The 23368-nt window shown below is 41.4% G+C and overlaps 1 protein-coding gene across 1 annotated transcript in view; it reads right to left on the bottom strand.

Annotated features, from left to right (window-relative positions):
• Positions 1 to 23368, bottom strand: part of ZNF532 (zinc finger protein 532) — a 98944-nt gene that overhangs the window by 24487 nt on the left and 51089 nt on the right. The window contains exons 5-8 of the mRNA XM_054723919.1: positions 14755 to 14936; positions 10355 to 10531; positions 5260 to 5422; positions 1534 to 1815 (exon numbers count right to left, since the gene is read on the bottom strand). Of these exons, the coding sequence (XP_054579894.1) occupies positions 1534 to 1815; positions 5260 to 5422; positions 10355 to 10531; positions 14755 to 14936 (804 nt within the window). The remainder of the gene's footprint in view (positions 1 to 1533; positions 1816 to 5259; positions 5423 to 10354; positions 10532 to 14754; positions 14937 to 23368) is intronic.

The following is a 23368-nucleotide window of genomic DNA, read 5'->3' as shown; positions in this document are numbered from 1 at the left end:
CACAGGTTCCCCAAGGTCAACTATGTGGTTTTATTGGTTTAAGTTAAAGCAGTAAAATGGTTTCTTTCTTTACAGTGTAATGTCTCTGAAGCCAGTAATCAATCTTAGAATCACCAGTGGGACAAGCTGGTACTATGTGCCTCTGAATATAAAGAATACAGCACCTGTGACGTATTCCTATCTAAAAATTCGACCTGAATCTAATTAAATTTCTAGAAATTATGGGATAAAGAGAAACAAGTTAAACAGTATCAAAAGGAAGCCATTACCCAAATCCAGAAACTCGGGTGACATATACGCAATTTTTTTAACAACTCAACAGCACATTAAAAAATAAAATATGCCGAAACCGGTTTGGCTCAGTGGATAGAGTGTCGGTCTGCGGACTGGAGGGTCCCGGGTTCGATTCCGGTCAAGGGCATGTACATTGGTTGCGGGCACATCCCCTGGTGGGGGGTGTGCAGGAGGCAGCTGGTCGATGTCTCTCTCTCATCGATGTTTCTAGCTCTCTATCCCTCTCCCTTCCTCTCTGTGAAAAATAAATAAAATATATTAAAAAATATAAATAAAATAAAATAAAATAGCCGAGACCGGTTTGGCTCAGTGGATAGAGTGTCGGTCTGCGGACTGGAGGGTCCCGGGTTCGATTCCGGTCAAGGGCATGTGCATTGGTTGCGGGCACATCCCCCGGTGGGGGGTGTGCAGGAGGCAGCTGGTCGATGTCTCTCTCTCGTCGATGTTTCTAGCTCTCTATCCCTCTCCCTTCCTCTCTGTGAAAAATCAATAAAATATATAAAAATAATAATAAAATAAAATAAAATTGCTATAGAATAAGAGACATTTAAGTTATACAACAGCTAATGTAAAGCAGACTCTCTCTGGATCCTGACCAGAACAAACCAACTTTGAGAAGGTCATAATAATATTAAAAAATAATCTTGTTAGTTCAAGTCTAACAATGAGCATTTAAAATTTTTTTTTACTTCTTGGAAATGTATACTTATTATTTTAAAAAGAGAAAGAATATACATATTGCAACTCAGATTTATCAGTGATTTTGAGTTCCAGAGCTTCTCCTAGATACTTTACGGATGAGATCCCTCTTCCCACTACCAAACTCAGGAAATAATCACGTAAGTCATAAAATGCTACTAGCAGTTTTCAAAATATCCATTTCCTTCCCTCCTGTTTTCTTCCGTATTTGTCATGGGGCTAAAAGGTAAACTCACACATTTTTAACTTTGGTTCACCTTTGTTCTCAGTTTCCTCACCAATGTGGTAGATAGCTCACTGCCAGCCTTGGCGGGTAAAAGTAATGGAAATTATTAGCAAAATCCAGAACAAGATTGGAAGGGCTCAAATATGTCCCTTTTATAGATAAAGAAACTGAGGCTGAGAGACACGGAGTGATTTTTGAGGTCACCCTACTACTTACTGACAGGCAAGCCAAGAACCCAAGTCCTGGAGGTCTGTCGGTGGGCGCGCTTCCTTACACCAAGGGGGCTGGGGTGGGGGTGGGGCTTTCACGCGTACCTTCCCGTGCTCCTTCCTCACGTGGGAAATGTAAAGATCTCTTTGCGTGAATAGGCGGTCACACTCCCAACACGTCCACCCGGGGCTGGCCACTTTCTTGGGTTCCATTGATTTCTTCACAGGAGACGGGGATTTCTTTTCCAATTTCTCTTTCCCGTTCATGGATCTGACGTCCTCCTTGATTTGATTTGCTGAATTTTGAGTTGCGGGCTTAATGCTCAAAGGCAAGTTTATACCCAAGTTTGGAGGCCCTTCAATACTTTTCAACGTTCCATGCATAGACTATGTCACAAAAAGAGAAGAAATATCTATCACAAATCACACCACTAAAAGAGCGCATGTGGGTTATCTCAATGCATAGGATGTTTACATGTGATTTACATTCACTCAGAAATAAATATTCATATATCAAGAAGAAAACCTAAGCAGAATATATGCTCTAAAAAGATAAAGAAGTAGTATTTGTATGTCAACAAAATATGCATTTCTAGTTCAAAACTATTTTTGAAAAGTTATTTGCTTATGCCGTTCTAAAACTCTTTAAAGGACTTCGGTACTGAATCCAGATTATTCCTGACACTCCCAGTCAGCACAGGGGGTCTTCCCTACAACAGAGCACCTCTGGGAAAGAATGTTCCACTTTCACATACTGGTAGGTGTTCGAGACCCTCAGTTAACCAACTTTAACAAATACCTAAGACCCATATGCTAACAGCAAACCCTTCTCCTCCCTTTCATATTCTTGGAACACTTGGAACAGTTGAGGGGTTTGCTGGAGTTTGGGGGGTAATTCTAATCTCCGTGCACCCTGTCTAAATCCATCCTTTCTTGCTGATAGCAGACTTGTGAACTAACTATACACAGTAGATACTCAAAAAGCCTTTTTAAACTGCTTAGCTATTTATCCTCATTATCCTCAACAGCTATCTTCAGTTAAATGTTCAGGATTTCAAGTTCTACTGGGGTAAAACGAGTGTGTTTGATTCTGAAGACTGGCTCACGTTGCTTTTTGTTTTGTTTGTGTTCTAGAAGCATGGAGTAAAAACAAACAAAGGAAGCGCACCAGCCCATGCCTCCCCGTAGTTTCTCTTTGCCTGGAGCCTCTCCTTCCAGCAGTATCCAGGCTGTGGCCAGCCTCCAAGTTCTCAGCCTACAGAAAGGCATGACGGGGCGCCGTCCCCTGAGGCCTCAGTGCAGGGCTCCGGCTTACGTTCTCAGGCCGGGTCTTCCCTAAACAGAGCCAAGAAGTAGCCAGCCTTCCTCAGTTCTGCTCACCCCAGAAGGGAAGGGGTTCTATAACTTTCTCCTGAGCAGAGGTTACAGGTCCACCCTGTCACAGGGGCCTGCGCTGCATGTCCCACGTTCCTTGGCAAAGAGAAACCTGGGGTGAGACGGGATGTCTGGGCTCCCTAACACTGTGCTTTGCTTCCTTTCCACCATGCAGGGCAGAGGCTTCCGGCTTTTTACAAAACAGAAGCCCTATTTTAACAGTTAACCATTTAACCCCCCAAAAACGAAATCCAAGACCTAATAAGCTTTCCCTACATTTCTAGGCAAATGCATTTTTACTGAGAAGTTAAAGAAAGTATTAAAGTATTCCTTTATAAAATAACCTTATGGTGCTATAGAAATTACAGAAAAGCAGCAAAAATTTCTGCTGTTAACAACAAGAGAGCAATGGAATGTGTGCTAGAGAATTGCTAACTTACACATTCTATTTTTACATGGTAAGTGAAAATCAGATTATTTATTGAAAACAAAATTTTTAGTAACAGAAATACGACTTAATTCTTTCAGAGTTGATTTTTCCTTAGCTCCAGTCACAATAAATAACATGAATTACTGTAACTTCAAAGTTTACTTTGAATGTAAATGCCAACATGGAATAAACCTGCATTTCACTGGAACTAAGAAGTGACAAGCACTGGGTGAGACTGGGCAGCTAGAGACCTGCCTTGAAACGCATGTGGGGAAACTCTGCTCCTGTGCTACTCCTCCCCATTTCTTCCTCATGACAGACTGACCAGCACGGGCATTAGGCAATGAAAATAAATTCACAAGAGCTAGGTACATATCTTAAAAGTAACAAAAACAGGCTGCCCCTAAAGCTTGATTTTCATTCTCACCCATCCCAAACACACCGAGGCGGGGCAGTATTTAAAATGTATAGAACATACTTGAAATAAGACCATTAAGTGAGTGTTCACTCCCACTATTTTCGTATCATGTCCTGTAAAGGTTCGGATGAATAAAAACAATGCTTTCCTCCTGTGGCCACAGATTCTACCACTTCTCTTCAGCCTCCATTTCTCAGGACCCTGTATTCCTCCCAAGTTCACTATTCACACAAGGAGAGACCCTAGCCACCAAGTCGATGACCCACTTCCAGATGTAAAGGTGAGTTCCAGAAAGCAAATACCTTAAAAGCCTTTTAAGGAGTAACTTTCCTTTGCGTCCCCTCCCCCATATAATATATTAAAATATTTGGGTCTAATCCCAATGTCCCTACATTTTTTTTTAGCAATTTTTAGTTTTTCCTGATCATTCATTATGCACTGTCAAGACAGTTTTATAATTTTAGCAAAAACTTTTTAAATATCTTAAGAGGAGTGCACTGTACTTCAAGTGAGAATGATGAAACACACCGCCCAGCCCATGCGCTTTATTGGCCCTAAGAATGTCACACCACCACAACCTTCGCCTGGCCTCTAGTGCGCAAACTCATGAAGACATGAAGTCCTGTGCAGTAGGCACTATGCTCATGAGCTCACATACACGCAACACGGGAAATTTCAAGGCTTAATTGTCCATTCATTTAACTAAGATGAGACTAAACTAATTCAGACTTGATTTGCTCTTTCAATAAATGGACCTTTTTTTGTAATGTATTAAAACAGAGAAAAACTAAGGAGAAAGAGATTGAATTCATGATAATATTGAATCTGTTGTTTCTCTTTATTTTAAAAAAAGTTAAAATCACTTTAATCTTTGAGAGCGAATGGATATTCTCTCCCAATCACATAGGAATAAACTTATTTTACCTACCAGTGGACAGCTAAGAGGCTAGGACTAAGCTCAGGCCTTCATGAGCTTAAAAGGCTGTAAAGAGATTTAAGTGTCCCCTTTGGGGGTTAGAGTTAGTCGTCCAAGTTGGACATTTATTCATTTCATTAACTGAACACCACCAGGTGCTAGGCACTGTGCTGTATCCTGGACATTTCATAGTCGATTTACATGCAACCTTGATAGAAGGGGGAAAAAGCCTAAAGATGCAGGAGCATCAATTATAATGCAAATTTAGTCACTTAATTTCAAGGGAAAACCTTCATTTTTCCAAATACACCAATATTTATACATATCAGACAATTTGTCAGAGTCCCTTTCTATTTCTAAATCCTCTACAACACCAAGTTTCCTAAAAAAGTGAACTTCACAGTCATCATTTTCACCTGTAGAAAAAGAGAACCCTATCACTTTATTATGATTTTAAAATCAGTGCATGCATTTGTTACTTTGTGTTGATCTTTCATGGTCTGCAGATCAGGACTTGGGAATAAAAGCACCCTTCAGTGGAGTGAACACGTACATTGCTCATTACCATCGACCCGCATCCATCCCTTCCCTCGACAGCCCACATGCCTTATCGTAATCTGCTGCTCACCCTTGACTTATGACCAATGGATGGGTCTGGGATTCATTTAAAAGACACGAGAGAGACGCACACACCTTGATATGGTCCATCATGAGTTGCTTCTGTGCATATAAAAGAGAACAGTCTGGACACTTGAAAACAGACACCTTCTGGTTTTCGATGTGTTGGTCAAAGTGGCGATACAACAGGGTTTGCAGGGTAAATACGGTGTCGCACATGGAACACTTATATATTATTCTAAAACAGAGAAGTGCATGGACACGTCAGTCAGCCCCCACCGCTCAAACCAAAGGAACTTTCATCTCATCTCAAGACTTCCGGAGGCAGCAGCAATGAGAACACATAAACACGGTAAGAACAAAACAGTTTAGCGTTGAAATAAACTTTTGAAGGCAACTGACATCACTCAAGTGCAGGTCAATCTTAGTATTTTGGGCAAGGACTTAGGCACATTTGCTTAGAAGTCTAAATGAATGACCATTTACGACTTACAGATCTACAATGGACAGGTTCTCATAAGGTCTCCACTTGGCAGTTAGTTAACACTGAGCAAAATCACCATTGATGCTTTTTTTTTAAAAGATCAGACAAGGAATGCGACTCAACGGTGGTGCCCTAACCTGAAAAAGATTTTGAGGAATGCAGTAAGTAGGCCCACTCCCGTAACAGCCCCATAACAGCTCAAGCTGTCACTTGTGCCAAATTTTCACTTGGACTTAGTAGCAATTTTACACTTGAATGTCAACATTCTGTTCTTAACAAAGAAAGCCCCACAGAAAAGGAAATCCACACTGCAACACCCGAGTGCGTACTGGGCTTTAACTGGCTTAAAATACTCACTGTCCACTGCAAACGATTTCCGTACCTCATGTTACTACCAAGCAGCCTCCTTAAGTTAGTTATGCACCTTTAACCTTCAGGACATAATACATTCTATCCAATGACACCTCCCACAGAGGCTCGGGCAAGAGCTGTCCAGAGCAGTGACTGTTCCTAGACTCCCGGCCACACCTTCGCCTCCAGTGAATTTGACGGGTCCCTTGTGAACACCCCTGCCCACAGTAGGTCGCCCACTGTTCCAGGTCACCCTGGTCCTTAGGGGAGGCCCTGGAAGACCTCTGTCTCCTTTGAAGAAGGATGAGAATAGGCGCAAAATCCTAGGGAGCAGCTTAGGAAAATGGCAGAGAAACAGTGACTGGAGATGAAAGAGATGAAAAGGGAACGCTGAGGTTTCACTTGGTATTTCAGCAGGAAAGCCAAAGAAAGGAATGCCTCTTTCCTCTCAGGGGCTATTCAACACAGCACTTCTCACGTACCCTCCACCCTCACTCTGCAAGTCTTTGTCCAAAAATTACAGATTTAACTTTTTTCTTCCCCCCATTAAATCTATAAATTTAATTGGAGTGAGTGACATGTTTTTACAAGGTCTTGACATGTTAGTTTGGCACAGAGCACAAGAACCCTTGATTGGGATGGGGGCAGTTTTTAAGGTCAGACACGGCTTCACCAGACTGCTCCAAGGTGGTACACTAATGTGTCATCATTAACTTCACCAGACGTGACAAAAATGATCATTTCCTCACTGTCTGAACAGCTTGGAGTTTTAAACAGTCCAGTAAATAAGAGCAACTGTGTACAAATGTTCAAATTATGTTGCAGACATATACCAACGACATGGAAAGATTTTCATGAAAATTAAAATAACAGGTAACAAGACAGTATTTATGATGTGGTTACACTTTTTAAGGGGATGTAGAAAAAGAACAGAAGGCATATATCTACCATCATCTCTGCTAGATGGCAATACCCGTATTCCTTTTATTGTTCTGCTTATCTGTATTTCCTGGTGCTTCTGTAATTAGCATACAGCAATAAGGGAAAAAATAGCCTGAAGAAAAGAAGTAAGATTACTAGGTAGGCTAAGAATTTTCTCAGGATTCTATTCTTACTCTTAGAAATAACTACTTCATGACAAATGGCAGAGCTCATTTTATACATGCTCCATTCCTTTGGAGTCTGGGTTTGTTTGGTTTCATTTGTTGCCTTTTACTTAATAGCAAAGAAAGTGAAAACAGCAGAGAGTCATTTACTTGGGCTTTTTTCAGGGGAACAGGTTGTTAACGTATTATCAGAATTCTGCCCCACAAACTGCTCTAAACATAAAGGAGAAATGTGACACCAACTGCACTAGACGATGCGGTAATGACATCAGCATGACAAGGCCAGGCAGGCACCGCGGGTCCCCAGCGTGACGCAGAGAAGATTCCAGCCCAGGGTGCACTTCCCGAGTGCATGAGCAGCTGTTCCAGATGGAAGAACGCTGATGAGACAGGACGATTAAATGCAACATGGGGTCCTGGGTAAAAGACACTGTCTCAACCAGTGGAGAAGTTTTCATGGGCTCTGTGAACTGGTTGGGAACGTAATCGACACTGACTCCTGACTGGGAGGCAGAGGCGGGAAACACTCCCATCTTTATGTCATGATGCCCAAGATTCCTACACAGGAAACAGACAGACACAGAGAAGGAGCGAAATGAATGAAATGGAGATGCTGACAACTGGGGAATCTGGGGGAAGGGGGTGCAGGGGTTCTCCAAAGTGTTCTTCCAGCTTCTCCCTGTAGGACAGAAACTATTACGCAATGAAAAACTGATGCTAATGAACCTCCCGGGAACCTCAGACACACACAGGGACAGAATATGAAGATGGAGCAAACACAATGGAACAACCACAGGAGTCTGCCCGGCAGTGGAGGGAAGGCAGTCACAATGGGGAGACCTGTGCTCACAGACCATCTAAACGGGTGCAGTACGGTGAGGCGATAGTGAGGTGGTGGGTTCTCAGGGATGTGGGAATGGCAAACCTGAAAGTGTGCTTAAGTCCTGGACGTCATAAGGCTCAGTGAATGGCAGAGGAACCAGACTATAACCAAGGAGGGGAGAAACTGGTGGGGTGGGGAGGGAGGAAGGAAAGAAGAAATAGAAAGTTAAAACCAAATGCCCACACCCAGGTCCACTGGTAGCAACCAAAACTCTCCAGAAAAGAGTGCTGCCCTTGAAATGGGTGTGAAAACAAATGAATAAAAGTTCTAAGCTCTGAAATCCCTGCCACAAGCCTCCTCCATCACAGACTGAACTCAACTGGGTGCCCTGCACTGTCCTAGCACCACACGCTGCCCTGGGAAGTCACACTGCAGCCGCGTCACAGGACACTGAGGCACGGCTAGAGCATCTGCTCAGTGCCCCGTGAATCCCAGGGCCATGGTTCTAACTCCTCTTTGGCCCACTCCAAAGTCCTCTACCCTGCCACTACTGTGGTTCTGCACGTGTTTTCTTCATTAGGAACTTGTTCAAAAACTCTCTATTCTTATACAATTCTAAACTCTGGCGTTCTCGTTTACCCACTTACATACATTTGGAGCTGGCAAATAAAAGGACGGCCCAAAGCAGCAAAAGAAACTGCTGTCTATAAGATGTCAAGGAAAACACAAAAGCAAACAGACACAAACTGGATCACCATAAAATCCAGTAATGGACACTGAAAATGATCTCAAATTACCCAGAAAAGATGAAACAGTGTTCAAAGTTTCCTTGTATACGGCAAGGAGCATGCCTCACCTTACACTGAGAGCAAGGAACAGAGCACTGGACAGCACCTGGCACACAGTAACACCACAGAAACGCTTGTTATAAATCTGGTGATGTGCCTGTCCAGGTGGCTTGGTTGGTTGAGCATCGTCCTATGCACCAGAAGGTTTCGGGTTCAATTCCCAGTCAGGGCACATGCCTAGGTTGTGGGATCGATCCCAATTAGGGCTCAGCTGATCAATGTTTCTCTCACATCTCTTCCCCCCACTCCCACCCTCAAGTGAAATCTACAGCTAAGTAGATTTCATATACATTTCAGCAATGAATTGGTTTAATTTGAATAAAAAAACAAATCTAAAACTTTATTCACTGGAGGGAATGACTACATTACTGTCCAGAAATCTTGCTATCATGAACACTGAAAACTAACTAAAAGTCACTAATGTCCGTCTTCAGAATCAACACACCAAGTTGTATATGGATCCCCTGACTTATAATCTGTCTCATTTTGAGAATCTAAAAAGATTAGAGTGAAGGTCTTATTAGAATAAAATTCCATATTATCAGTTTTTAATAAACATAGTCACTTCTATAGTTTTAGTCAATAACATTTCCCCAAAACTAAAATTACAATAAAAGCCAAATATATATAGTATGGCATATCAACATACTTTCTCCCTAAATCTTCCTTGATTATGGAGTTATGGGCAAATACATAACAACAGATGTGAGGCTGCCAATCTAGCTCCACATAATCATCAAATTCCACACTGCCATAATAATACAGGGGGCAGGGAACCGTGGGAAGGAACTAATGCTACAGAGCCCCCTGCCCCTCACTCCAGATGTGGGGGCCATGTGCTAGATAGGCATTTTGAACCTAACTTCATTTTATCCTCCCTCAAATGCTGGGACATAAGCATTCCCCTCCCTTAACAGGGAAAAAATGGAGTCTGAGACGAGGGTAAGTGATGGTTCAAGTTCACACAGCTGGTGGGTGGGGGTGGGATTCTGACTCTGGTGCCCACACTCCCTCTTCACTCCGAAGCCACCTCTATTGCGGGCAGGCAGCCCACAATTGTCTGCTGAAGCACCACTTCATTACGAAAGACACACAAAAAGCAAAAATTGGTAACACCAAAAGCGAGATTAAGGCAAACATGAAATTTACTAATCAAGGACATACACGGGCGATGAAGTTAAATTCCATAACCACTGTCTTAAGTTGACTTCGTCTTATTAATGTTCCTATGAGAAGTGTATACTGTAAGAAACTATGAAAACATCGAAGGATGACAGTTTTTCATAGTTTTCCTAGAACGTGTTAAAATTATCTAAGAAAAAAGAATTGATATTCAATTATTTAACTAAAAACTGATGACAAGAGCATAAATATAATAAGGGACATTTTGGACAAAGATGTCACCTGGAAAGAACTGAAAGATTTAGGGAGCTATGAGCATCAGAATCTGCCTGGTGGCATCGCTTTCCTTATCTTAAGTTGTATTCCATGGAACTCCTACCTCCTCTAAAGCACTAATAAAGTAGTGGAGTACAAGTCAAAAGGCAGTGTGACTTACTTTGGCTCTCCTATCTTGATGCCAGGATGTTGTGTGTAGGCATGGGAATGTGTGCTGGGGGCAGACTTAAACGCCATTGGACAAATAGAACACTTGTAGAAGACTTCACAGTGAGAACCTTGGATGTGAGACTTCAGTGCGGCCACATCAGAGTACACAACATTGCAATGTACACATCTGTTAGAAAAATAAACACAGAGTCATTAGCACGAGACCATTACACGGGTGTAACTTAACTGGGTAAAAAGTGATTAAAATGAACACATTTTAACACCCCTTTAAGTTCCTAATAGCTTTCTGGAAGTAGGCTTTGTTTTTTCTAATGATAGAACGTCAAATTATTTTTATGTACGGAAGAAGGAAGATCATGAAGAAGAAAAGTAAAACTCAAAAGGTCTATTTTTTTTTAACATCTTTAAAGTTTCTAGAATTGGATGTCCAGACTCCAGACTGTGGTGAGACCAATGGATCATGGGGGCCATGATCAAGGTCAGGAACACAGCAAGCCTGTCTTGATTCCTGACTTTGGAGGAGGCTCCTACATGCTGGATTATGACATGAGGACCCTGAGGTTCCTCCCCACCCCCTTTACCCAATGGCATATCCAGTGGAAGAAATCTTCCCTATCTAATCTTATGTGTCATCGTGGAGGGGCACAGAGGAACACGTGAGCGCTGGGTCCAAGGCCAAGGCCACTGTTCCTGGTCCACACTGCTGTGGTTAATGTTTCCGCAGGTTAGAGGGCCCATTAGGTAGCGAAGGTCAACCACCTAGTTTGTCTCCTAAAAAATAAATTTAAGTCCACTCCAATTTAAGAAAAGACATGAACGATAAACTTCCAAAAAACCAACATCTCTAAATCGTCTCTTTAGCTAACCTCTTTACTTGTTGAATTTCTAATAATTCAATTAGCTTTTTCCTCATTTGGATCACTCCTACAGAAACACACTGTAAAATGTAGAGATATATTTCTCCCCAACCTCATCTTTAACACTCAAGGACTTCCAGCAACACTGAGTGTGTGTGACCATTTGATGACCTGGTTGTCCTTCTCTATTGACATCAACTATGTGAATGGGAAAGCCAACCTGAGGAATGAAGACTGCAGACAGGGCCTGCCTTCTAGGAGGCAGAGCTTAGTGGCGGCTCTATTAATCTAAGGTACTTCTATTCTTAGATCCCCCTTTTGAATTCCTGGAGATACTCCCAAAGCCTCAGGGGAATGGCATGCTCTGAATGACTAGTGTTCTATAAAGCGTGCCATGTTAAGCTTTGCAAGCATTTTATAAAAACCATTATTAATGCATTAGCATTTTAAATGGCTTAAAGCATATTGTTCAGCAGCAAATACAGTAACAACACTAAATAACAACAGGAGAATAATTAAGGAAAGCTCCCCCATCTTGTCTACTTTTATTTTAGGCAATAAAGCCACCCAAGCCAAGCATACTGAAATTATTCTGTGTTAACCTGAACTTGTGTTGTCTTGAACAGGTTATTATTGATCCTCTCTGGGCTGGTTTCTCATTTGTAAAATGAGATCTTTTTTTTTTTAGTCCTTCCCAACCCCAGAAGCCTGTGAACCCCATGGAAGAGAAAGGTGACATAAAACAAAACCAGATGGGTTTCTAATGAAACAGAAGCATCCTCTACACCATGAGTCACAGACAAAAGGTTTGTCCCATAAGGGTAGAAGGGTGGTATTCAAAGGGCAAAAAAATAAGGAAGGGCCTAAAGGAACAAAGAGCTCATTCTCTGAAGTTGCCTGGAGTGAAAGAGTAAATCCTCAAGAAAATAAGCAGGATATTAAAGAATCTACAGCTGATAAAGGAGGTGGCTAAGGCTTGGTCCAAATAGCATCATGGAGGCCAAAGGAAAACCCTCTTCAATGGAAGGAAAGAAAGAAGAGAGAGAGCTGCAAAATATCTGCCTAGAGTGGGAGAAAGGTTCAGGGTAGCAAGAGGAATGTAAGTAAGACAAACAAGTCAGAATCTGAAGAGGCCACACAGTATACTAATGCTACTAAAAATCAGTCTGTTGATATTTAAGTCCTTTCTGTTCTGGGTATCAATCAAGTTTCTCTTAATGTTTTTATTTTAAAAATGTTTTCAGTATAGAATCCAATAAAATTCCCCTTTCTAGATTCAGATCCAATGGATCGAGAAGCAACGAAGTTCAGAGAAATACTTGACTTTTACCAAATCAACCATAAGCTAGAAGCGACCTCCCTCATTATGTAGGAGATGCAATGTGATCAAGAAGAAAGAAAATGAGGCATACTGAATCTGAAAGAGACAAAAGAAGACCTGGAGCCATGTTAGAGAGATACCTCTGCCAAAAGAAAACAAAACAAACAAAAAAACCTAGAAAGCCAAAAAGAAGAAAACATACAAGGCCAAGGGGCTGCTGAGCCCCAGTTCAATATTAGACTGGACCCTTATTTAAAACAGCAGGAAAAAAAAACTAAGATCAAGCCCAACCTGTGTGGCTTAGTAGTTGAGCGCCAACCCATGGACCAGGAGGTCACCGTTCGATTCCGGTCAGGGCATATGCCCAGGGTTGCAGGTTCAATCCCCAGTAAAGGGTGTGCAGGAGGCAGCCAATCAGTGATTCTCTCTCATCATTGATCCCTCTCTCCCTCTCCCTTCCTCTCTCTGAAATCAATAAAAACATTTTTTTAATTAAAAAACAGTGAGATCAAATTATTTTCTATCATCTAAAGAGGCAAACATGAACTAAACTTCAGAATACACAAATACATTATTTTTACAGCTACTCTAAGCCTCATGTCCAGGGAAAAAAATCTATACTAAACACAAAAAAATTTAGGTAAAATTCAAGACCCCAAATAGAAGCAACTCTGTGAATGTGGCAAAAGAGGGGGAAAACGAAAAGCAAGGGAGCTTCAGAGTCTCTGTTTTAATTAGGAAAGGTACCAGGAATAATTAAAGTTATAGATGTCTCACTTTCTTTATTCGTTCCAAACTAAGTTTACTTTCATTATGTTAGAAAAATAAAGCATCTGCAGAAAGTTTGGCATCTGTTAAAAGAAGAGCACTCAGAACATGTTGTCCATCACTATTTCACAAAGAATCCGGTACAGGGACCTTCTACACGTGGGGGAAGAACCACGGTATCATTGTGTACAGATTCTGGGGAAGCAAGGGCACCTTCCATGTGTAACTTTCTCCCTAAGCACTTAGCATGCAGTCTGATTTTCCTGTTTTACTCTGTAACATCCCAGTGGAGATGGAGGAAGCATCACACCAATTTTATAGACAGGGCACCAAAGAACAGAGATAACACACGAATTAACACATGATTAGCAGAAGTGGTACCCACGAACTCTGGTTTCTTAACTTCCAAACCCAAGGTTTTCTACTAGGGTAAACCCCAACTCATTAAATATTGTGCATCACAGGTCTGGAGGCAGGAGATTAAAATATGAAATAATGGTGCCATAACCAAAATTTAACTGAAATAAAACTATCAAATATACCACTGGACTTCATTTTTATAGATCATAACTGTATTACAACTAAAAAAAAAAAAGTCACTGTATATTAACAGTCTAACTTTAAAGACACTAGGCAACCAAACAGTTAAGTTTGAGACAAACACACAGTACAGTAATACCTCTATTAACAAAGACACTGTGTATCAACAACTGGTTTTCTTGGTGGGCCTTCACTGGGTCAAAATATAAAAGGCACAGGAATGCATTTCAGAAGGTCACAAAGTGGAGAACGAAGTTCAAGTACCTCATCAATCGATATTAACTAAACTAACATTAGATTCGTCATATGTTGCAAAAGACACATCTGAGCATCTTAGGGGGCAGTGAAAGGGGTTCTAGTCAAGATGTGTGAAGAGAGGAAGAAGCCTGGGCAGAGGTGATGGAGAAGAAGGACTCGAGAAGGTTACCTGGGGTGGAAGGCGCTTCCACAAGGAGCCACGTTAGGAGAGAACATACACCCAATCCATTTTCATGACAAAATAGAAGGAACCATCACACCCTTTCTGATTGAGAGAGGAAAGATTAAGAGGTACAGACATGCATGGTATTGTTACAGGAGTTAAAATGCAAAGGAAGACAACAAAAGTATGCTGGAAAGGGCACAGAAAGAAAAGGCTCGAACAGTCGATCAAAGGCAAACCCTGCTACATGCACACTTTTGCCCGGAAGGCTCCATTCACCCTCAGGTGTGTGTGGGCCAGAGGGCCAAGCCCACATTCAAGGATTCAAACAGACCACAAACGAGGAGCTCGGTTCCCAGAGGATCTGTTAATCGAGGTATCACTGCATGACCCTGAACACAATATGCACAGACCACTCCAAATGCTGTGCGGTTAGTAAGTGAACAAGCTTTACTTGCGCGTTAAGTCGACGGAATACTGACCGAAAACCAACTCTCCGCGTGTAGTGCAGACAGTTCTTGGTGACGTGGGTCTGGAAGTGCACCGACCTGCAGATGGCCCCGCACTCGGGGCAGGTGTAGGGAGATTTGTGCTGATGGATTCTCTGGTGGGATGCATAGCTGCACTGGTTGGGAAGCAGCATCTGGCAGATAGTGCAAGTCTTCTAAACAAACCAAAGGGGGAGACAGGGTTGGTCCTACGAAGTACTTTCTAGCACGCAAAGAAGCTTGGTTAGACCTCAAAATCTCTACACAGCGGTCATTTCAAATACGACGATAACTGATTCTAAGCCCAAGGAAAAAGCAAAACTGGAAGTCACATGTTCAATGAAAAACTCCTTACCCTGTAAAGTAAAAATAACATTTACTAAGTAGTCAGGCTCATCCCAAAGTCTGAAGAGAAGGTCAGCTTTAGGTAGAGTTCCAATTTTGTTACCTTTGCATTTTGTTAAGTGTAAAGAAGAGGTAGCAGAGAGGTGTTCTTGCAAATTATGTAAGCAAATCAACATGAATGTGTAAATTCAAGTTTATGGGCATCTATCTTGACAATAGTCACAGTTCTCACAACTCAAAAAATGTTCTTTAAAATAATAAAAATGAATTAGAGTCTAATCCAGATTAGATATATACATTTTAAGTCACCTCAGTTGTTTGCAATCTGTAAGACAGGGATGCAAAAGAATGGCCACAGCAATTAGTTGTGTTTTTGTTTTTTTGGGGTTTGTTTGTTTTTTTGCACATTGATCTTTAAATGGATGAACTGGACATTATATGACTTATAAGTAAAACCAGTGAAGTCAAGTTCAGAAACATAAGTTTAGTTATTAAATTGAAACTTTAGATAGAGCTTAAAATCTAATCACATGTAAAATGAAACTGAGACTGAAATCCTCTTTGGAAAGGCTCTGCATCATTAAGTAACCAGGGAAAACTGAAACACGATTTTTCATCCCTTAGAGGTAAGCACTAAACATGGCATATTTTTAAAACTTAAAGTAAATATAAACTGAGGGCTTACTACTTCCATTCCAAAAATAAACCTAACATAGCACAAGATAAAATGTGTTTGAATACTATTTGGATCTTCATGCAACGAGTGTCTACTATCTTCTAAAATGTACAATTTGCATTCAAGTCTGTTTTCTTAAAAGCCTCAAAATATAGACTCTAGCTAAGATTTAAAATGATCTTTTAACTGACAAAAGAATTACAACATTTTTTAAAGAATTTTTATTCTTTTAAGCTTTTGAATCAAGCCCAAAAATTAATGTTTAAACTTCTGAGCAACTCAGACTAAGAAAAAAAATCAGAAACTCTCTTGAAAATTCTTTGTTTTTCTCCTGAAAGAACTAAAATACAAATTTTATCCCACAAAGTGTTTATTATAATCACAGAGTAAGAACATTACAGGCAGCTTTGACGAGGTCAGCATCAGTAAAAAATACCATTGCTTTTCTAATAACAATATGCCAAAGGTTAAAACAAGCTACGCCGAAGAAAACCAATCAACAGATTTGGTAATTATTAGATCCTGTTGACATTTACCTTATCACAGGTACTCATTTGTTTCTCTGAACTAAAATTTTCTACTTTCACCACAATCATTAATCTCAGGCAGTGAATTATAATGTCTGAATTTCCACAGCACCTTAGAATGTCTTGCACTTACTTAGGAATAAAATCAACATATTCTATACTAAAGTCAAATCATATTTCATTTATATAGATAGATACTAACTCCATTCTACCGTAAGTCAAATGAACTACACACTTTAAATACATTTAAATACAACATATCTCATTTAGTTATCATAATAATCTATGAAGTAGACATTATTATGTCATTTTACAGATGAGGAAATGGGGTTTGGAGAAATTAAGAAACTGCCACGGCCCCACAGTTAGTAAGAACCAGGATGTGACTGGACGCTGACTACTTCCAAGGCCTGTGACGGAGTGCTCGTGAGGGGGTGTCATGGGTGTTACAAGGAATGAACAAACACAAATACACAGGAGAAACACTATTAGCAAATACCCCTGAATACCAACAGTGACCATTATGTTAGCATTATAGGTGCTCACCTCCCTCCAAGCTTCTCATTTATCAAATGCATTGTGGTTAAACTATTTTTATAATAGGGGAAAACAGCAATAAAAAGAAAAATCTACAAAGGAGACAAAGTATGTGTTCCGTAAAAACTGAAAAGTCTTTCATATTATCCCTCATCAAGATATGTATATCCTTCACAATACACATAAAATTCACAATGAATAGTTTAAGTGCTCTTCCCTATTTGACATTTATATGTTTATAAAACATATATAACTATATAAAAAGTTATGAATGTGTTGGTGAAAAAGCTTTGTTTCTAGAAAATTAACAATAAAATATCAAAATTATTCAATTCAAAATAGGTTTTGTAAGTTATTAAGTGCTCTTTACAACAGAAACCTGTGACTACAAACACTGAAAAATGTTTAGAGTTTTGGGGTCACCCAAACACCACCACGTCAACCCCAACTTATCTCACACCAGTTCTTCCTGTCAGACCATGTGCAGGGTGGTCCCCCCGCCACCTTGGGGCTCTGTGAGAGCTGGGTCCAGCTATTACCCCAGCACCACTGCAGCCACTGACCAGCTACAGGAATGTGCACGATCCACATCCACCGGGCGAGGCTCCCCACCCTCTTTAGATGCAGAAGTACCAGGAGAAAGTGGGAGCCAGTGTGGACTACAGCCTCAAACCAAGAAGCTTTCATATTCTGCCATGACTGAAAAGGGAGCACCGGCCACTGGGAATTGCACTAAATGAGGACCTCAGGTTCAGTGTGCACAGACAGATGTGTATACATCCGTGCACACACACTGTATTTTCTCCCACATCCCTGCTGCCACTCCTCACCTCCATTCCGCTCTGAGAAAATGCATACTGCTTGGGTTGTACACATTTCTCCTAGATGCTTGGTGTGACATCCATAGCTTTAAAGTCACTAAGTAAGCACAGTTCACCTAACTGAACGTCCTTGGATTTTAGTCACCGTGCCTGTTTAGATAGTATTGTTATCCCTGCTCCTGAGAGAGTGGTGATGCAAAGGCATGTGTCCCATTAGCTTCTCTGGGATCCTTTGCATTCATGGCCTTGACCCCCTTCTCTGGATTTGGGGGACGTGTTAGGGCAGAGGAGCAGGCCAGGATTTCTGTGGTCTAAAAGAACATGACTTTCTTCCTGTTTTTAATTTAAACAAAGAAACTACAATATATCTTAAAACTCTAACTCCCTACAAGTTGAGGCCATTTACAAGAGGACAAAGCAATGTAATGTGACAATACCTGTCTTTTGAATAGAAAAGAGTAAAAGTACTTAAAAGGTGTCAAGTGTCTTCTGACATTTTATTTACATCATCTACAAATGGATGAATGTTTTCAGAATTTAAGCTAATTTCTATTCTGGGGCAGGCTCATCTGCTCAGAAAACTGCTCCTTTTTCAGGAAAGATAGTACTTTTCAAGTGAGGAAACACTACAAGCTACAGGAAAACAAAGCTGAAAAGTAATCACGATCTACACTTGACAACTACTCGCATTGCGCCTTCTCTGCCCATCCTGGCACCGAAATCGATGGCTGCCTGTCTCGTGGGCTGTGGGGCAGGGCACCCTAAGGCCCTATTAAGGTTCAGGGATGTCCAAGTAACAAGGAAACAATTCTGTGTTTCCATTCATATTTTGTGGAGAAAACAGGTACAAGGGGAAAGGTGATAAAGGCTAGAGATACATGAGTTAGTACAGCATGTATTTATGCGTAAATTCCAGAGACCAAAGGCGAGAGACAGCCGGAGACATTGCATCTAAAGGTCAAAACAGCCAGCTTCACAGCCAGCTCAGATGCGAAGTAAGCTGTTTTGCCTCTTTAACAGCAGCTCTATAATCTTCTGTCTACAGCATAATTACCAAAAAACAGTAATAAGAATGAAGCACACTCGTTTGTTTTCTGGTTTTCACATTCACACATCTTCACAATGAGAACCCAGAGAGAGCATTTCATTTCCAATCTCACTTCAACGGAAATAAGAATTACAGCAGGAATGACTATATGCCTTTGTTCCCAGAGCTAGTTTGGTTGTGATGTTTTTTTCCTCAAATTATTCTGCTACAGTAAAAATCCCTAGTAAGATGCATGGGCACAGTAGAGTGGGCACATTTTCAGAAAACAATATGGTCAACGCACAGAATCCATTCAGATGATAATCAGTGGAGAACAGAGTTAAGTGAAAGGTTGATAACACTGAACTATAAACTGAGACAGGCCTCGCCTGACTAAAATTAAAATGAAGCATTTCAGAGCAGGGCCAAAATCTCAAAGTCCTGAGCCTTCAGCTAATAATGGTATTTGGGGTGGGTGAGGAAACCCAGGCAGGCACCAGTTCCCGGAAGCTGCCTAAGCAGAGTACTTCCAGAAACGAGAACTGGCTGGGCTGCTCAAGATAATTTAATGTACTTGGTATATTGTATTAATGATGCCCAGAAAGTTCCTGAACTAAACTGAATCCCTGAGAGTGAGGACCAGGACAGGTAAGTCACCTTCATCTGCACTCTTGCACCTGGTCTGAATGTAACCCATGAGACAATTCTCAAACGATTCCGATGGTCCCACACTGTAAAATGGTGTGTCTGTATCACAGGTTATCAGCATGACCCAGGGAAGGAACAACGAACCAGCAATACAGAAGTCTCGCCTTGAGTCCCAACTATGCCACGCATTGGGCATTTGTGTCTTCAATTGCAAAACACAAGGGCTGACCAAAGGACCTGTAACATCCAATTCTATGGCTGATGCAGACTCTACAAGAAAACTGATTTTGCCAATTTTTTAGAGGTCACTGAGTGCATTGCCAGTCTGTACTTGGCTAAATTTAGCCCTGGTTTCAGAGAGGTGAAGTGATGACATTCTAATACATCTAAATATTAATTATTAAAACTAAAGTTGTCAGCTCTTCAATACTTCAGGGAGCGGAGGAAAGCTTCTCTTGCCCCTTCACCCACACCTCTATTCAATGTGTCCCAAAGCAGGGGTCAGTAATCACATAGGTCGGCATACAACCCCCAACCAGGGCAGATCAACTGATGTTCAAAGTCCGGTCGGTGCCCGTGTGCTCCGTTTCTTGGCACTGCTTGGTCTGGTGCGGCTGGGAAAGGAAGTGATCCCCCCCTTGTCCGGCCACCTCGTCCTCTCCTTCAGCTGCCTGCTCCCGTGAGAGAGAGACAGATGCAGGCAGGACAGCTAACCCGGCCGTAAGCACGCACGAAGCATTGCCCCATGTCATGTACCAGAGTGTGACAGAATTCCACGACTTGGACTCGAACTCCAGCTAAACCATATATTCCAATCCTACTCTTAGCATAGACCTGCCCCTGAGGGCTTCTGAGCACAGGGCCAGGTAGTAACAGAGTGGCACTGACCCTCTAAGGCAATCATTGCTTTCACAGAACATCTCAGCTGCTGGCAAGTCAGAATTCAGCAAGTGCCATCAAAGCCTTACTCTATCCCACTACGTACTGGCAAAGTCCCACCAGGCTAACCACGCAGGTACGAAAGATGGTGAAGGAGATCTGGCATGTACAGCCACAGCTGGGGCAACCAGAGAGATCCTTTGCTAGGTTCAAACACGTACCCTTAGAAAACTCAGAAAAGGATCTGATCAAACCATAAACAGGAGTCCAAATATACTTGAGTAGAAAATGAAAGATACAAAGTGAAGGAAGATGGTGACTGCACTAAACCAAGAAAAGGTTGTTCTCTAGAGGAAGGTTGAAGTCTCCGAGGTAGGACCCCACAGATGTCAACAGGGGGAAAAGAGCTTGACCTCAATCCTTTTACAGATGGGGCTAAGGAAAAGGGGATGTGCACTGAGCAGAGGAAATGTCTGAGAGTCAGAAGAGAGACTCAGGGAGTCAGATGGAATGCTGTCCTCCATTGTTTAGTTCCCAAAACAACTGAGCATCACTGGCTGAAGCCTTGGGCAGAGTCCAATGATGTAATTCCGAATCTCTCCTTGAAAACAGCAGCTACTTTCAGACATTTAAACGACAGAGTGGAACTTTCACTTCCAGGAAAAGAGATGGGAAGTCCCTTTCCTTATTCCTTCCACTAAGCACAACTAAAACTCCCGGGCATTGTGTATAAAGCAAACATAAGCCTCTGAAAGGCTGGGAGATGGGCAAGCTGGCCAGGGAACCAAGGAATGACACAGTGTAGACTTATAATTACAAAATAATAAAAGAAATCAAAAAAGATCTAAGTAAATAAAGAAATATTCTATGTTCATGGACTGAAAGACTCAATGTAAGTAAAGATATCAATTCTCCACAAAACTGATATATAGATTTAATTTAATTCCTATCAAAATCCCAACTAGATCTTTTATACATATTGACAAGACTATTCTAAACTTTATTTATATGGAAAGGCAAATAAACTGGAATAGTTAAAATTTCTGAGAAAACAGAATAAAGCTAGAGGAATCAGTCTATTGGATTTCAGGACATTTTACAGTTATAATTTATATGATGATATTGGTGAAGAGATGGACACATAAATCGATGGTACAGAATAGATAACCCAGAAATACCTACACTAATATGTCCAACTGAAATCTGACAAATGTGCTAAAGAATTCAATGGAGAACAGACAGCCTTCTGGACAAATGGTATTGGAGGAAGAGGACATGCATAGGCAAAAATAAATAAACAAACAAGCCTCAACCCAAGTCTTCTACCTTATTCAAAAATTAACCCCAAATGGATCACAGGCTTAAATGTAAAGCCTAAAACTGTAGGGAAAAAAAAACATAGGAGAAAAATTTCAGGATCTAGAACAAAGAGCTCTTATAGTTGAACAAAAGCACAAGCTATGAAAGAAAAAATTGATAAATTGGACTTCAACAAAATGAAAAACTTCTGCTCTACCAAAGACCTTGTAAAAGATTTTTTTTAAAAGCAAGTCACAGACTGGGAGAAAAGACTTGCAACCACGTATCCAAAAAAAAAGACTAGTGTCTAGAATATATCAAAAATTCTTAAAACTCAACAGTGGGGGGAAATATCTAATCAGAAAAGGGCAAAAGACATGAAGAGACATGTCACCAAAAGGATATACAGATGGCAAATAAACGTACGAAAAGATGTTCAAAAGTATCAGCTATTCGGGAACCGCACACTAAAACCACAATGAGCTATTACTACACACCTATCGGATGGAGAAAATAGAAAAACACCACCAAATGCTGACAAAGATGCAGAGAAACCGGACCACTCAGACACTGCTCGTGGAATATAAAATGGTGCAGCCACTCTGAAAAAGAGTTTTTGTGGTTTTTTTTTAAATATAAATATGCAATTAACATATAAACCCAACCATTGCACACCTGAGCATTTATCAAAGCGAAATGAAAACCTATGTCCACACAAAAGCCTGTACACAAATGTTTATAGCAGCTCTATTCATATTAGCCCCAAACTGGAAAAAATGCAGCCACCATCCATTCTTCAATGACTGAATGGTTAAAACCCCTGTGGTACAACCACATGATGGAATACTACTCAGCAATAACAACTGCAACAACTGGATGAATCTCCAGGGAATGATGCCTAGTGAAGTCAATTTCAAAAGGTTATAAATGGCCTGGCTCCATTTATACAGCATTTCTGAAGTGAAAAAATTAGAAACGGAGAATAGATTAGTAGTTGCTATGGCTTAAGAAGGGGTGGGGTGGCTCTAAAAAGATGAGAGATCCTTGTGGTTATGGAAATACTCTATATTGACTGCATCAATGTCAACATCCTGGTTATGATATTACTAGAGGCCTGGTGCACGAAATTCATGCAGTGGTGGTGGAGGGGTTCCCCTCAGCCTGGCCTGTGCCCTCTCGCAGTCCGGGACCCCTCGCTCCTTTCCACCCACCTACTCGCTGCTTCTTACCACTCAGCTCGCTGCTCCTTAGCACTGCTGCGGAGGCGAGAGAGGCTCCAGCCACTGTGCTCGCCAGCCGTGAGCCCGGTCTGGCTGAGCAGCACTCCCCCTGTGGGAGCGCACTGACCACCAGGGGACAGCTCCTGCACTGAGCGTCTGCCCCCTGGTGGTCAGTGTGCATCATAGCGACCGGTTGTTCTGAGAGTTCCACCGTAATGGTTGCTTAGGCTTTTATTATATAGAAGATTCTGTATTTTGTTACCACTGGGGGAAAGTGGATAAAAAAGTATACAGGATCTCTCTGTATTATTTCTTACATGATTCTAAAATATTCAAAATAAAAGGTTTCATTTTAAAAATGGAATGATTTGAGAAGACCTGGAACATAAGCACAGGACACTTCAGCATTATCAGGTAAATCATCAGGGTAATTCTAAGGAGATGTTGGGCAGGAGGGAGAGAGAGGGGGATATCCCTGCTGCCAGTCAAGTAACACACCTTTCTCTAGACCCAGTTAAGTCAAAAGGCAATGAGCGAGGGCTGGTGGACCTGTTGGTCTCGCTGAGGCCCCGAGGTCACACACTTGAACCTTCAGAATCAACAGAGGCAGCAGGGCCGGTTCAGGAATC

The sequence above is a fragment of the Eptesicus fuscus genome, chromosome 12, assembly GCF_027574615.1.
Source record: "Eptesicus fuscus isolate TK198812 chromosome 12, DD_ASM_mEF_20220401, whole genome shotgun sequence".
NCBI lineage: Eukaryota > Metazoa > Chordata > Mammalia > Chiroptera > Vespertilionidae > Eptesicus > Eptesicus fuscus.
Note: the sequence above shows the minus strand (reverse complement) of the source record. Positions and strands in the feature narration are given on the sequence as shown.